We start from the raw sequence: 17555 nt of genomic DNA, 5'->3' as shown, positions 1-17555 counted from the left end.
CTGGATAAATATGCATACGTGCATACATTATGCACCACTGACGGACTCCTATATTTGAAAAACGCTGCAAAAGTGCCCTCTTTGATGCCCCTGTGGTAGATAAAACACAATAAAGTGCCCTGTGGTGAAGTGCCCTCTCTTCACTATAAGTATATCACGATTTTCTGCCCCCCCAGACATGTGGTGCCCCTTTTTATTTTTTCGCCCCTGGCCCTCAAACAACCTGTGTCCGCCACTGTTACGAGTACAGCTTGCAGGATTTATATAGAGAATTATGTAAAGTAACCCAAACATGGGTAATACAGGTACTTTTATAAATGTGCTGATGTAAAATAACGAGGTGGTGCCAACGACTGATCTCAGTACACAGGTCCAAACGTGACTCTGCTGTTAAAGGTTTTGTTCCTCCCACTGTCTGTGAACTATTTGACTAAATTCCAATAAACTGTGAATGTCACGTTGGCTCTAAAGCACCACGTTCATGGCTGTGGGCTGTGGGGTAATTTCATAACTGTGCCTAGTGGAGACCACCAACAACATTATGCAACTCTGCACTTTAAAAAAGAAAAAAAAAAAAAACAACCTCCCAATTGCAGTCTGATTTTTTTTTTTTTCCAGCATCACCTCTTATGACCAGTGTGGTGTCAGAGGTGAGTGTCAGGACACAACATGAGGTGTAAAAATAAACGCCTAATAAATATCTTATAAATGCCTTTTGTTGTCGAGCATTAGCAGTAAAGTGCCAGGTTACATCAGTGTTGTTTATCTCAGCCTACTTTGGGACACTGGACCACGGAGTGTTCTTGCAGGCACATCAAACATGGGTACGGCAATGTTTTCAGTCGGTAGGCGTCTTGCACTTTCTCTCTCTCCCTCCACTTGACTTTAATTCGGTCTAGTACGCGTCATCCTTACGGACTCGCCTCCACGCATTGTGGGCTTATACTTTCTGCCTGGATCACTACATATATATATTAAATTTAAAATAAAAAAAAATACAAATAAAGAAATCAAACATAAACAAAACAAACAAATCCCAGCTGACATAAACCGACGCCTTTATAAGCACATCCCTTCTCCACAGTGTGTGTGTGTTTTTAAAGGAGGTGGTGGAGGAGGTGGTGGTGGTGGAGGAGGAGGTGTGTGTGTGTGTGTGTGGGGTGGAGGGGGGGCACTTTTTGAGAAGCGGAGGGCGAATTTGTTTGAGCACACGCTGTCAGGACTGAGCTGATGTGAGCGCCGCATCAAGTGCGCGGCGGTGATGCTCCCGTATAAAACAGCCCGCTGTATTTTGGCACAGAGGGGGATGCATCAGTTTAACCCTCGGCTCTGCCCTCCGGACTCGCCCATACAGTATTCAGCCTAGATAAGTTGAGGGGATGTGTGAGCCCGTTGCGAGGAATCCTGCCGCACGATATTCCTGAGGATCTCTCTCTCTGCTCGTCTGTGCGTGCGTGTGTGTGTGCGTGCGTGTGTGTGTGTGTGTGTATTTTTTTTTCTTTTTTTTTTTTTTTTTTTTTCTTCAACTTCGATGGCTTGAGTGGCCCATTTGCACTCATGCTTGCAGCCGAGGAGGGATGTAAGGTACGGGCCATCTACCGCCCTCACATTGCGCGGAGTAGCGGCGTGATTCAGGTCGCTATCTGAGTGCCAATAAGACAAAAAACTACTTTCGAGATGTGAATTATCGAGATTTGCTACTCATTCCCGCCGGCTCGCCTGTCCTATGCTCTCGACAACGGGATTTCAAGAGGAAAATGATTGTGGCATAAACTATTTCTGGAGACGCTTGTCACAGATATCGCCGCTGAACTGGACAGGGTGGATGGTTATTTCCCAAACTGTTCAAGCCTATGTATACTGCATTCATTTGTTGGAAACGCTGCCTAGTGTCTTCGAGAACAGCGCAAGAGGAATGCTGGTCCAAGATCTAATGCCATTTACTTTAAGTTGTTGGCCTTTTTTCTTCGGTCACTGCCTTCTCTCACTGTTTTTACTCTCATGCCAGGTAAGCAGCATGATCAGGCGCGCCACTTGTCAATTTACGCATGAGAAGAGGTTGCACTAATGTAGCTGGAGTTTGATTTTTCTGATGGACTCTTGTGGAACTGATTGTGTTTATTTTTTTTTTTTTCATGCAACTTGTGCATTATGCTGCAATCAATATTGCATGTGTGTTTCCACAGGATGCTGGGGTCACCAGTCCAGGGCAACACCTGTGTTTAGCATGCATGTGTAGAGTTTCCACTATAAAAGGCATGAGGAAAAATAGCTATGCACACACACACATGCATGCACGCACGCACGTACACGCACAGACACTCAGCTCTCTTGTAGTGGGAACATGGAGTAGCCCACTGTGTTTTTATGATAACAATATTCAGTTATCCCACCAGGATCCCTGCAGCAGGCATATGTTAGTGATGAGTATTCTAACCTCTGCCCCGTGCTGCTGCCTACAGATAGTGGTGAGCTGTTGTTCACACGCACACAGTGTTGCCAGGGTTCATGTGTAATGTGATCTGCTTGAGTTTCCAAGTCCACCCACGCACACTCCTCGGGGCAGCCTGCTGCCCACTCTGTTGGTGGGTGGTTTCTTACAGGGAGCGGGCTGCAGCCATAGACGTGATACTATTCTGCATGTACTACATACACAGCAGCCCCGGCAGTGACAACAAAGCTGGAGCCGTGATATGAAAAGAATGCTGAGAGGATATCCACAGTGCTGCTAACTGAGAGGCTGCTGAGTGTTCAAGCATCTCCATTTGTGCCGCACAGTGTTGTGCTGATGGTACTTCTGAGTAATGCACTGAAGGATGGATGCCTCAGTCATTTCAATGCCTCTCTCTCTCTCTCTCTCTCTCTTCCTCTCTGCCTCACCATAAGGGAGAACTCCAGAGGTCATGCTCACGGACTGTGGCGGAGAAAGTTAGTGAAGAGTGCCAGCTGGCATGCCACTGTCGAAGATACCCTCCCCTTCCTCCTCCACCGCCTCCACCGCCGCCCCCACGGCTACTGGGCACCACAGGTAAAGGCTCCCATCACAGTCTCCCAGGTTTCACACCTGTCTCCCTCCCAAGTCTGCCTGTCTCACTCTCAGTCTGCTCTCGCCCCACAGTTGGATCTCATTCCTAGCCAGATGCAGGTGTCAAGCGACTGGCTAGTCTGAAGAAACTGTTTTGACATGAAGTGTTTCCTTTTATATTCGAAAGAAAAATGTACCATCAGCTCCCCTCCCGAGATTGCTGTGTGAGTGCCCGTGCATGGGCGCAGTTTTTGCACGTGCGCCTGTGTGCGTGTGATAGAGCCAGCAGGATGTTGACAGCTGAACACAAGACTAATTTATGCCGGGTCTGACCTTGGGGAGTACCCAGCTGCCTGTGAAATCCATGCCTGCTGGGCTGCCAAGCTCAGTGGTTCAGTGGTAGGGTTTCCCCCGGAGGACCCCTGATTAAAACACAGATGAGTTAATTAAATTAGCTTTAATTTGATAGAGATAAGGGGCTAATGAACCAGCCCAGTAGTTCCAGCTTCATTTGAAGTTGAGCTGGCGGCTATAAGGGTGTGTGTATGTGTGTGGTTCGTGTTTAGAGCTTGTATACAACAAGGACATGTACCTGTGTGAAGCTGTTGCCTGTTGAGGCACTTTTCCCTCTTCGAGATAAATCCGCTGACAGATAGGCGAGCATATTTCACCCGCCTGCTCGCTGAAACTTGATATGATTTGTATGTAGTCTCAAGCACCTTAATGAACAGCGCACTGAAATATGGGACAGGCGTTGCTGATGATGCAGCCATTCTGAGCTATTACTGCGACTCTTTAGCATCACTCACCCTGAGCCTTTAATATTATGAGTAGGGAGGAGCACTTAATCATTAAAGTCTCAACAGACAGCAGCGTAAAGGTTTTAATCAATCAGTTCCAGTGATTTTTCTCTGTCTGGTCAATTTAAATAGCCCTTTATTTTCCCCCCAGTGACTCGCCATGTGAGCCACCTATGAATCGAGAGTTATAGACCCTTCTGTGAATGTTGGTCACTGCATAAATGCTGTCAGGACCATCTGACTGTGAAAGTGGGGGGGTTGGATGCCCAATTGCGGCCAACGCATGAGTGGAACGCTGCGTCTCCAGTGTTTGATGCCTCCGTACACAGCAGTATGTCACGATAAATATGATAAGCAGGCCAATTTTTATTCCGTTTCAGCTTTACACAGAAATGTTTGCAGAGGGTGGAGACGCCATGAATAATTCTTCAGTTCCCAATTTAATCTATACAGGCGCATAATTATCTTGATATCCCTCCAGTAGCCCAATTTGCAGAACGGTTAGAGCTGAAATTTTGCTTTAAACTGAAGTCTTTAAAAATGCAATGAATATGCATAGCTAACGTGCAAAACTGGGACAATGGGCTGAGACAGTATCTATCTTCTGAAAGTCTCCAAAAAAAAAAAAAATTGTGGAAAAATTGGCAGTTAAGTAAGTCTGCATGTGCTAAAAATGGTTTCCGAAGTCCTTCAAAGGAGTGTGCTTTATCACAATGAAGTAGATCCTTACCACTGACTGAATTAAATCCCACAGCCGTTGACAAAACGCAGGATTAAAATGGAAGTTTGGCTGAGAGGAGCTTTTAAATTCATAGTGACTTATGACGTGGTGTGCTGCACCGGGGAGAGCCGTGCCTTTTTTATTCGCTCCGTAGAAATGTGCTGTGCTGGAAAAATAGTCCACAGCATTACTAAGGAGTATTTGTTGCTATGGTGTAAACCCTTCCTCTCATTCATAACAAACTAACTGTAAGCGCAGGAGCTACGAGTTTGTTATTGTGTATCCACTGCAGGAGCATGAAACTGGAACAAACCAGCGTTCGTATAGATAGATATGCACATGACTAAACTGATTTATAGATGGTGGGAGAGCATCAAATGCTGCAGAAAGAGAGGAGGGAAAGTTCTGCATTACAGACACGAAGTTGCTGATGCACATAATGTTATTCAACATTCCTGGTGAGTGGTCTTACTCCACGGATCTAATGTGGAAAGAGCAGGAGGTTCCTGCAACAGTAATTGGTGTGGACAAGAGTGCTGGTGTAAGGAAGGCTGACGGGACCTTAAATGATTCATGGTGTCGGCTTGGATATCTTTGAACGTTGAACCTAAGACCTACAGAACAGGCGAGGACACAGCGACTTCCCAACTCAGAGAGCAGGGCAAAATCACCTCCATGCTGCTCTGTTGTTGTGTTGTATAATGCAATCACCAAGGATCTAATAACAGCGATCAGCATAGTAAATGTTTTTAGATTTTCTGACTTATTTTCTCAGATGCATTATATTCATTCTCTTCTTCTGCATCCAAATCTCCTCCTGCCCCTGCTTCTTCTTTTTTTCTCTCTAAGTGGCAGAGCCCATGGTGCCCTTGTTGACGCCCTGGTGGATGGAGATGGACATAATAGTGCTTGGAACGGTGGGCTGTGCCTCAGTCGTCTTCCTCCTCTCGGCCATCATCATCTGCTACAAGGCCATCAAGAGGTCGGATGTCACTTTTTCTGCCCTGTTCTTACTTTCAGTTAAATTTCTCAAAGTAATGACAAATTGAAATAGGAACTGTCACAGCTGGAATACTCTGCATATCATGTGTAATTTGACCCACGGGAGGCTGAATTATCTCTGCTGCCTTCAAGTGGGAGTGACTAAGGAGGCTGCGATGACCCTGTCATCACCCTGCAGGGTCGCACTGAGGTCAGAGGTTAGATAATGGAATTGGCTGTAAATGTCAACCAGGAAGATCCACTACACTGACTCACCCAGAAACATCCTATGTGCTAAATTAATTAATTGAGCTACGTGACTTTATGAGACTGTGCTGATTTTCATTTGCATAAGTGTCTTAAGCTTCCTCGAATGGCAGCTGGGTTCATGAAAGTGGAAGCAAGAGGCGAGCGGAGGAATCCCAAGACGCCCACTGTTGCAGCGGGAACTGTTTTCTCCCATTTGGCTTATTAGAGAAGAGGCTGCGTGAGGTTTTAGCCCGCAGCACAACCCAGACCCAATTCTCTGTGTGACATTCAGGCAGCCTGGTGTCACACATGCACTCTGACATCCACGTTAATGTTCGCAGACATTTAACAAACACTCGCACACACGTCCGCATCGTGCAAAAGCAAGAGAGGCATGCAGGGGATGCTAATGTGCACCCATCCATAAACACGCACAACAGCTTTACATACACAGATACATCATGTTGGCATATTTACACACTCCATAAAATGTGGCGTAAACAGTGACTCCCTGAGAACGGCCACAGACGTGTGTGCTAAATTAGGCAGCTACTCCTGTGTTTTATTTATGTGTATTTAACTTGATTTAGTATGATACCTTTATGATTTTTACGGAGCTGTATTAAGCCTGCACGCCAGATATGGCTTTCCTCAGCAGAACTCTATTTCTCCTTTCTTTAAACAACAAATAGGCAAAGTCAGGCAGCGGAAGTAATGGGTGGTTGGCTCAGGAATTCATTATGGCAATTCTCCAGCCCCCTGTGTAGCCAAGGGGCACCTTTTTTAATGCAGCAGTGGTAGGAAAGTGTTGTTGCAATACGGGCTCTAGCCCCAAACCCAAGTCATTATTTATGAATTAATTTGCGCAGTCATTCAGTCGCAGGCCACATCTTTTATACATGCAAGCGGGTCGTGTCCTGAAGCTCTGTGGGCTCTAGACTGCAGACTTTGTGCCATGGCCAAGCTGCCCTCCACTCTGAATGAGAAGGGAAAAATACTCAGGTCCAGCCAGACTGGCTTCATTAGACATTCATTAGTCACCGTCCAATAGGAGAGCGGTCCAGGGAAAAATGTGATTCCTTTAACATTTGTCACGGATGCTCTAATCATCCATCGTTCCTGAGAGGAAGGGAGAGGAAACAACACAGCGGAAAAAGGACAGAAAAGATGTTGTCTACCAAAGCAAGCAAAGGCAGTAATTGAGCGTCTTAGTCAATAACAATGTGAGAGAGGGTTTGTCAGTGAGAGAAACACAGCCAGTTATATATAGCCCTTCCAGCCCCTCCGTGCTCCGGGCTTTCCCAATGAAAATCAGCTGGCCAAGGGCCAAGGCCTGAGCACCACAGACAGCAGAGGAGCTAGCTCTGCAGGTCCCAGCCCTCCTGGCCTTTTGTTATATTTTATAATCTTTGTCTGCCAGTCATCTGTCAGAAGCAAAGGGGCTGGAGAGGAAAAAAGCACTTCCATACAATTCTATTCAGCGTCCACAACACCAGGGAGGCTGGTGTATGCAAGCATAGAGAAGAGGATTCAGACACATGCTGCGTTTCAGTGTTGCTGTGCCATTTGAGGCAAAAGACATGATGCTGCAGTCCAGGCTGTCAGCCATCCAAGAAGCCAAAACAAACAAAACTCAAACCAAGTGACTAATGAAGCTAGACGCTTTTCCCAATCACTTACCGCTTGGGGAGGCTTGTCCAAAGACAGATAATACATCACAGCTGGTCCTGTCCAAGGGCAACACAGTATATCCAAAATACTACATTAAGAGGAGAATACTTGTCAGGCAAAATGGTTTGAAATCTAATATTAACTAATACATTATTAACCTCGTGTTTTATTTTCAAAATGACAATACCAGCTATGTCAAAACTGGTGACAGATTTTTACAGTCTGTTTTTTAATGCTTTTTCTTTGAACCATAGCATGTTACTCTAATTTCCAGATGGCTGGAGTAATTGTAAACAGCTCAACACATGTCCCAATTTTCGCCATGATCCATTCCCCAAACTTCAAACAGGAAAGTGTGCTGTGATTGCACAGCTTTGATATGAAATATTCATCTAACCTGTGAAGTGTTGTGTTGCCACCTGCCATGTGTCAACAGCACGGCATCTATTATTGAAGGCCTGGGTAGAGGTCGGTTTGGGGCCCCAATGCTCTGCCCTGTGTGGTGGCCCAGAGCGACATGGTCAGTCTGAGCAGAGATTACATCCTGGGAGAAATAAACCGGGTCCAAGCACCTTCCAGCAGGCCATAGATCACCAGTGTGGAACAGCATTTTACAGCATGACAGATGAAATACTGACCTGCCGAAAAATATCCAAAATGAAAATCATTAGTGAGCAGCAAGGACGTTGCATAACGTTAAACGAATATCGACCCTACTGACGTTCTATTCCAAGTCGAAGAATTCCCAGACTGGCTGTAAACAATGCCATCTGTCCCTTAGAGAAAACTTTGGTATATCCCAGCTCCCCTAGCTGCAGCCAATCAACCAATCATCTCCCCCGCAGCAGAATGTGTTTTCCACCCCGAGGCTGGACAGTTTCCTTTTTGAGGCTTTCCCCAGGTCCCACAGGGACACAGCAAGCAGCATCTGTCCTACATAGCCAGCATGTATCCCCGGTGTCCTCAGCCATACGACCCCTCCCAGCTGACAGAGTCCCACAGGAAGTCTTAGTCACTGTCTCACATTCTGTTTACAACTTTCCTCGAGAGCCATTGACTCACATCAACAACCCTGATGCAGTTATTCACAATCATCTAGCTCATACATAATGCTCCAAAATATTAACAATATTAAAACAAAGTTCGATCACAATACAATAACACATTAACAATCATATCGGCAAAGTTACAGGGGCAATATGTAGATATTTTAGTTAAAAACATTGTAAGAAATTACTGAAAGTATCAACAGAAAGTAAAGAAATAAAAGTTTTGATGTTATTATGTCTAGATGTCTACAGAGATATCTACTGAAGTGAGCATGCTAACCAGCTAGCCCTGGCTAGTCTAAAGCTGTGTAAACACTAACACTCCCCTCGTCCCTAAACTCCCAGTCCAAACTGCTAGCTGCACGGCTAACTGAGCTAACTAGCTAACGGCAGCTACTGTTAGCAGCTGTTAGCGGTTATTCTGAGGATATGCTCCCCCCTATTTGTTTTTAATATCAATTTATCAAGTGCCCGACTCCTTCATATTGCACCTGTAACTCAAACCAGCCACGACACCCGTCAACAATTTAACGTTCAGACCCATGACTACTATCATGAGTACTGATACTACTACTATCTATCTAGTACATGACTACATTATTGCTTGAGTACTCAGTTCTCCAGGGCCAGGCCACACCCATCGTTCAACTCAGCCTTCATTTTGATCTCAACTACACACTTGTAAAGTTCCACGATTGCGTCTTGCAAGGTTCAGGCACTATGGTGATTACAAAATCTGTCCACAGACAGGCATATAAACACCTGGCAAGATAGTCAGAATCGCGTCCGTGTTAGTTCCCACTACAATAGGTGTAACCAGGAAGACATTTTGCAAATGACACACACAAATAAACATGCACACACACACATACAGAGTCACAATCTGAAAACATTACAAGCCGATGCTCCACCGCGCCTGGTAAAGAAAGTTCTTCTTTATTTTTTAAAAACTTTGAGAGAGTTTGCTGATCTAATATCAAGGGGAGGGTGTTCCACAGTTTAGGGCCATAAAAACAGACTGCAGCCTTATGAGATGTCTTTTGGGACACTTTTGGAACTTGGAGAGAAAAAAGCAGCAGAAGATCTGAGAGTTTCTTATTGGGACAGAAAATGAGAGGCAGTTGTTGATGTATGAAGGTGCTAGATTATGTAAGGCTGTGCAGAGAAGTAAAACAACGTTAAAAACTAATTGTGCGGTAAAAGATACAGGTAGCCAGAGGGGATTTGTGATTAGTCGACTAGTCGATTTAACGTTTCTACCCTCTCTAGGTGTCACCAAAAATACTAGTAGGATAATTATTATTTTACTCAATTGTTTTATTTAAAACACACAATGACATACTTTGTTGTGAAATGTCATCTTCCTTGTCAAATCTTTCTTGACAATAAATAAACCATCAAATCACATAAATTTTATTTATATAGCCCAAAATCACAATCACATTGCCTCAGTGGGCTTTATAATCTGTACAGAGAACGTCATGCTCTGTCCCTAGACGCTCGATTAGAGTGAGGAGAAACTTGCCATATTGAAAAAGAAGTATTTTTAACAGGGGGAAATAAAAATGGAAAAAAACCTCAGGAAGAGTATCAGAGGAGGGATCCCTCTCCCAGGACAGACAGACATGCAATAGATGTCGCATGTGGAGAACAGGATAACAAAATCACAGTTTATAAATTGCATTGACAGAATATCTGATACAAGTAATTATACAATATATGTGAAGTGTGTGGATCCAGGAGGACGACTGGGCAGGCCGAGGCATCGCCAAGTGGTGCCCGAGTCACATGACCTCCACTCCACCTTGGTGACCTGGAAGAGGGCAGGCCACACTCAAGATAGTTAGCAATAAAAACAAAAACATCAGAATGAAGAGACAACGAATTTTACAGAAGTATTGATATAAGGAGATAGTAAAATAGAAGAATAAGCTTTCATCACCAAAGTTAACAATGCGGATTAGCTGGTGCGTCAAAGATGAGTGTTTTCTTTGACGAGTCGTTTAGTCTAAGTAAGTTTTAGTTGGCAGTGCAGTGATGCCAGCAGGCAGAGAGGTAATGTGATGTCTGTTTTGGTACTGGTCAAAATCCTGGCTGCAGCGCGTTCTGAATTACCTGTAATTTTCTAAAAGGCTATACAGGGAGACCAGTGAAAAGAGAGTTGCAATAAACTAAGTGGCTTGTAATAAAAGCACGTATCAGCATTTCAGCATCATTCAGAGTTAAAAATGTTCTTATTTTGGCAATGCGCCTCAGAGGTCAAAGTGATGTTATTCTTATAGACAATATTACAACAAGAGTTAGCTGATAGTGGTGAGACAGATCACGTCGACATGCTAACATAGCTACTCACAGTGACAATGTTAACTCTGATGCTAAGCAGGTGTAATGTGTACCATGATAACAATCTCAATTTAGCATGTTAGGATGCTACCGTTTTGCATTTGCAAGGTTGATGGGAATGTCTTTCTGTCTGCAGGTATTTGGACAAATTGTAATGTTTATGGTCTCACCAAAGTTATTACAAATAAGTTCATGGCAGTCCGTGAGTGGGCAGACAGACAGACTGAAATTGCTATCTGTAGAGTAATGCGACAGAGGAGCCACGCTGTGAGTGTTTACCATTTAGACCCCATTGAGTTTTTTTTTCGTTGAGTTGAAGCCCTTTAAAGACTGTTAAAGATCCCGAGCGTGACTTTAGTGACAGATGAAAGTTTTCCTGGAGTGACTTCAAATGAAAACCTGGATGGAGTTGCGCTCAGCAGGGTTTCTGAGGAGCTCTGATGAGCACAGGAGGTGGAGGGGCGGAGGTGGTACACAGCGCTGAAATGACAGCTGAAAAACAGCCAGAGACGGGAACGGTTTTATAACCCGACAGCAAACAAGATGGTTGTTTAACAGGTGTGGTGAAATTAGATTGGCTTCAGTGCATGGGAGCAACAAAAATGACAGCTGACCAATTGAGGTGACAGTGAAGGGAAAATGAGCATATGCAAGAAAAGTGCACAACCTAATTGAAGGGCAAGAAATATTTCAATCAATCAATCGTGCAATTTCTAGAAAAATGTTGTTATTTTAAAGTCTCAGATTGATTATGATTCAGAAGATGTCTGTGGAAATAGACATGAGGCTATGAATTAGTGTGTTAGCCATATAAAAAATGCTACAATTTTCAAGCTCACAGTGTATGCATGCATCACGTTTTGTTTTTTTTCCTAAGATCATGTTAAAGGTGTTGCTTCGCCCAAATGATAAGGCTTCAAGTCCATGGACATAATAACAGAAACACCATCAACCATATCAGAAAGTATATAATGCAATACCGAAAACGACAGCACCAATGTTCTCTTAAAGCTACTTCATGTGCTTTCTGCTGAACTTTGAACTGTGGCCACTGATAGGATGGCACATGCTAAGATATAAGAGCAAGCAGTCATTAGTAACTAAGATACATGTACATGGATCGCTAAAAGCTTTGTAAACAAAAGAAACTACATGTGGAAAAACTATAAAACAGAACAACCACCCTAAAAGAAACAACTACAATATAAAATCCTCCACGAGAACACACACCATAATCAACCCCAACACCATTTTTAAAAAAAAAATAACGCTTTATGTTAAGGTTCTTGTAATAGGCGTTAGTTAATGGGTAACAAGACCAACAATTTTTGTGGGACTTTGTGGTTAATTTCAAAGAAATTTCAAATATGTTGCTTGGATAATACCACCTAGTGTTCCCGAAATTACCAACCAAGGACTTAACACTGTCTTCTAGCTCAATAACTCAAAGGAATTTAAAAATGTTTAACTCAATAATTTCAGTTACACACCAACATCTATGCTAAGTTAGCTAATATTAGCTTACTTCATCCTAAGCTCCTGGTCATACAAGACCAGAAAATGTTGTCGCAGCAAAACCCTGGAGTGTATCATACTGAGCAACATTTTCCATCTTTAAAAAGGAAGATTGAGTTATTTCTTTACTCAGAAGTCATTAAAATGTGTGTCCTCCCCTCTCTGACTCAGTCTCGGCAAAAACATACACTCAAATAAACTTGGCAAACGTAGCTCTTCTCGCAGCGCTGTTGCATTGGACTGCATTATATCATGTGTGAGCTCATTTCACCCTGTAAGGATTCCCTCTCCGTACGACACGCGAGAAGGGAAAAAGACTTGTGCTGGACTGGACTGGGAATGACTGTTCGTCAAAGTTGGACTGGCCAGCCAGGGCTTTCAGAGGAGAGGAGACACTGAGCTAAGATGTCGCTCAAGGGTCCTCTGTGGCAATGAAGGCAGTGTACAGTGTTGAGTGGGACAATGACTGTACTAACTGTATTCAGATCTGTCTCTGAGTTACATAAGCCCGAGCAGGGGAGAGCAGCTGAGGGGGTCGGTGCAGAAGCCACAGTACACTGGACAAATATAATAACCACAAAGGCACTGAGGAGTGCATGAAAAGGGCTGTATTGAATGATACAGCCCTTCACAGGCCAGCAGCAGCACGGGGATCATGTGTTGCAGCTTTATTTTGCACCATAGAAATGAGTATTACAGCGCAACCAGTGTTGACGGGGAATTTCACAGGAGGTTATGTATCGATGTTATTCCCAAGTTGTTTTGACAGCCACACACATACTCATTACTTAGAGGGAAGATTGCATCTACCAGTCAGCAGGTAATTGCCTCATCCCCTGTGTTGCAATGTATCTATGCCTCCTGTCTCCTTGCAAACGTGACCTTTGAACATTGAGCTTATTAGGAAGGATCGCTGAGACCAGCGTATCCACCCGGCGCAGGCCGAGAAATCAAATCAGCCTAAAGGTTAACAGTCTAGAAACTCTGTTTAATGACATGGCCTGTAGCTAACGTCACATCTCTTTTGTCAAGGAATTTGTTCTCACTTTATCAAAATGTTTATTCGCAGGAAACCACTACGGAAGGAAGAGAACGGGACGAGTCGTGGGGAGTATGCCATGAGCATCCGTAACAAGAAGGCCATGGGTACGAACAACACTGTGGTATAGACTGTCTCCTGGTAGACGCAGGAAGTGACATCGCAATTACCGTCTCTCACCTTTCCCCTCCTCGAATACCACAATCCCTTTCTCGCCCAGAATGCAACTGGGTTTTACCCGAGGTTTTCGAATAGGTAAACCTTCCCTCTTTGCTTGGCATGTTGCCCGGACTGAAGACACCATTCAGCTCACGAGGAGCTGCAAAAGATGGAAGGAAAAAAAATCAAGGCAGAAAGGACAGAGAGAAAAATCCACAAACCCCCTATGGTGTTGAAAGTGGCACAGCAGGCTGAACATTATGCTCTTAGTAACAGCAAGTGTTGCTGACAGGCTGGTTGGCTGCTGGCTGGAGAGGGACTGTCTGCCAGTCTGCCGCAGATCCAGACCTCACACACTGTTGACATCTGCAATGGAACAACAGACAATACAGCAGCCCTGCAGTCCCACGGGCGGCCGGACAGGACAGCCCCATCACACACAATAAATAAAGTGCATGCAGTTTTTACAGAGAATGCAACGTTTTTTATATTCCAAATCCACACACTGTCCATCTTTTGTTCTCCATTTTTTTGAGACAGATGCTCTGTGAGAGGCATGATGTTACTGTCGGTCCTGGCTCTGACATGTGGATTCATCTGACTATGCAATTTAAAGAAATCCATAGGAAAAAAAAAAAAGAGGAGCAGCGACATCAACATGGGACGTTCTGGTTGTTGTACCATGCCAAAAATGCCACCGAGGAGTTCAATGTAATATACTTCAGTCATTCATCGATTTATTTGCTCTATTTATTTATTTATTTATCTACCTTTGAATTTATTTTTCTACTCAGAAGAGAAAAAAAAAAACTGTCTTGTAAGTTACTCACATCTTTACAAATCCTGAACATCTTGATGAATTCATCTTACTTCTTGATAGCTCTGTTTTTTTAAGTGAATAATTTATAAACCATATAATTCATTTGTGATGCTCCGATGCTTTAAGCCTGCTGTCAGTTTGTTGAGACACTGATGCAGAAAACACGCTTGCTCTGCAAAGAGTTTTTTGGTATCAGTTGCTTTGTCTCTGGGAGTTTGATCTGCTTTTCTCTGTTTCCCTGAGACCTCAGATGAAGAGTCAGGGGTCTCTATGATGTGCTACGTGAATGTGTGTTTTCCAAACATTAGTTCTGTGCTGCATCATTTGCCAGCCCCCATTTGAGATTTGTCAACCCCCCTCAAAAGTTAGACCTGCCATCTCGAGTCATTTGGTTAAATCTTGCTGTCTCTGGATCAGTTAGATGCCTTCAGTTGTGTTTTGTTTGGGTGTGACAATCTTCATTTTTCTATCTGTCAAGAAGGGCTTAGCCCATCGCTATAGAAACAGGGGACATGAGCCCAGGGCTGACCTTGTGACTGGTGAGAGACAGGAGACTTAGCCAATAGCCAGAGATCAGGTTGCACAGGATGGCCTCAGCAGGGATGTGTGTGACTCAGTGCTGTCACAGGCATCCTCCACATCCCCGCTGGAAAAACACAACTGAGCTGAACTGGAGCATCACTCAACTCTGCTCTGCTTCTTTCTTTTTTTTTGCTTTGTTTTTAAATTAAATCTGCGTGTGTCTGTGTGTATGCACGCATGTATGTCTGTGTGTGTGTGCGTGCGTGTGTGAGTGAATGGGTGTGTGTCTGTCTGTGAGTGTGCATGCTGATGAGTGTACTCAGTGAGAGTGGGCTGTACTCTGTGGCTGTCAGTAAAGTATAGATATTGGCTACAAAACTGTGGAAATTTGGAAAAACACATGCTTGCATCTAAACATGCACACAGGTTATTAGCTAACAGTATACCCCACCATGTACCTATATGAGAGAAATGATGGATGCATGAATGTAAATATTGATATTTAAATATCTGCCTTCTGGACTGTTAATTAATGTACAGTGTAACAGAACATATGTTTATACATAGTAAAACTTAAACAATGTGCTACCATTTAGAATTATGTCAATGTTGTCATGTTGATGGAGCAAGCCATTAATGTATATATGGCAATCAATAGTACATACACAATTTATGCATTATACCAAACAGATAGAAAGATGTGCATAAGTTGATTTCATTGCTGAGTTTTTCAGTTGTAAATAAAACTGTACATAACAACAGAGCGACAGTCTATTGTGTTTAAAGATGTGCAGGGATCTGTTGTTGTGCTAAGGCAGACGAACCAGCTCATATGTGGCCAAGGTGATAAAAGTGAGACTGTTATATTTAGCCTGTGCCCATCCTGTCCTGTCTGCACTGTGCTGTGTTGTCTTGGGCAGAGCTGTGCTGGCTGTGTCTCCTGGGCCCCCCGCAGTGGAGGACATGTTCTCAGTCTGTCTCACACAGTGCATCTTTAATGAACTGCGATCATCAGGCGTACTCCACTCCATGGGGCTTAATGACGCAAGCGTTAAAACTTATAGGTTGCATATTGCGCTAGCTGTGGGCTCAATCCATAATAATGTGACAACAGAAAATCATGGAAGTGTGTGCAGCCAAAGCAAGAAGTTGCTGTAACCACATTTTAACGGGAGCTATAAGAAGGTACAGAGGCTTAGTTCTTACATTAAATCAGTCGTTTCTATTTTATTTTGCACATTAACTGTAGTTAATGATGTGAAACAAACAAGGCGAGCAAACCTGTACTACACAGGCTGATGCAGAGGTGCACTGAAGAGGAATGTCAATGAATTACAATGTGAATGAGGGACCATAGAGCACTTTGCCTTCCCTGCTTTAGATGTGCCACTTGATGGTAATGCCAATGGACACTCTGAGCAATTTAAACATTCATGCATTGTCCAGCCAGGGCGCTGTGGATTTCATTGTAATAAAAGCAAAGTGACAGCACTAGGCAGGGGGACCAGGGATTGTCACTGTCTCAACAAGCTTTAGGAGGCTCTCAGAAGGTATTTCCATAGAGCAAATGGACGCTGGGACACAGATTCACAGAAATTTGGGACGCTTGAAATTGTTTCTGCACAAAAACTACTGGATATTTTGATCTGCTGCAGCCCCGCTCAACCTGCTCTTTAATCAAGAAATGTCACCAATGCACACACCTGGTGAATGAGTACAATGTGTGTGTGTATGAGAGCTCGCACAGTCCTTTCAAAGCTGACCTTCACAATCTTTGAGGACCCACTCACACCCTCTCCGCCTGAGAGGCCTTTGGTCAGCGTTAATTACCCTCAGTACCTCCAGCTGCCTGCTCATCAGGTCAGCGCTCCCATATGGTCCTCCAGGAGGCAGCAGGCGGGCAGGCAGGGGCGGGGAAAGTGCTGGATACCTGTGGGACACTGATTACATAAGCTGCTGCTAATGAGAGAGGTTCTTTCGGAAAAGGGCTGCGAGTTCAAACGATCACAACGGTGGCAGTGGCTGACAGATGCAACCCCAGAGCAAGGGGGACTTGATTAAACACACACACACACCTATGCACATGCTGGGACACATGCACATAAACACCTGCATCCGTCATCACTTTAATACACACTCACACACACAGAGGCACACAGCAGGAGAGGCGCTCTTTGATGAGCCAGGACTAGAGGTTGATGAGAAGGGGCACTGCAGCCTGATTCAGCTAGCTTGGGGTCACCGGGGAGTGTGTGTGTGTGTGTGTGTGTCTGTGTTTGTCTGTGTCTCAGTGTGTGTGTTCATTAGTCACATTGTGTGATATCATTATACTACTGAGTCATTTGGCACACACCTCTCAACATGGGTGCTCTTATACATGCAGTGACTGAAAAGCTAATTTTTTAAAGAAACATATTCAAATAGATTTGGGCTTATTTTTGTCCAATAACTTAATTTCTTCTTGCTGAATACATTTATATCATCAGATCTAATTCATCCTAAAGCTTGATAATGAAATCCTTGCAGCAGCGAAGATCAAAACAAAGATTAATGTGCTGTTCGGCTTTCTAGCCCTGCTGTCATGTCATCTGTTATTCTCAGACAAGAGCTTCGTGGTAATGCGGTTAGACCTCACAACAATGCTTAATCACAACAAACCAC

General features: G+C 43.9%; 1 protein-coding gene across 1 annotated transcript; it reads left to right on the top strand.

Moving 5' to 3' along the window:
• The first annotated feature begins 1223 nt into the window (after positions 1–1223).
• On the top strand, positions 1224–15658 carry prima1 (proline rich membrane anchor 1). Its single transcript, XM_084381974.1, has 4 exons — positions 1224–2008; positions 2887–3028; positions 5396–5528; positions 13424–15658. Exons 1-4 carry the CDS (start codon positions 1727–1729, stop codon positions 13521–13523), a joined length of 657 nt encoding a protein of 218 aa, XP_084238100.1. The 5' UTR covers positions 1224–1726; the 3' UTR covers positions 13524–15658.
• The last annotated feature ends 1897 nt before the right edge of the window (positions 15659–17555 follow it).

This window comes from Pagrus pagrus, assembly GCF_965226575.1.
Source record: "Pagrus pagrus genome assembly, chromosome: 18".
NCBI classification, from domain to species: Eukaryota; Metazoa; Chordata; class Actinopteri; order Spariformes; family Sparidae; genus Pagrus; species Pagrus pagrus.
Note: the sequence above shows the minus strand (reverse complement) of the source record. Positions and strands in the feature narration are given on the sequence as shown.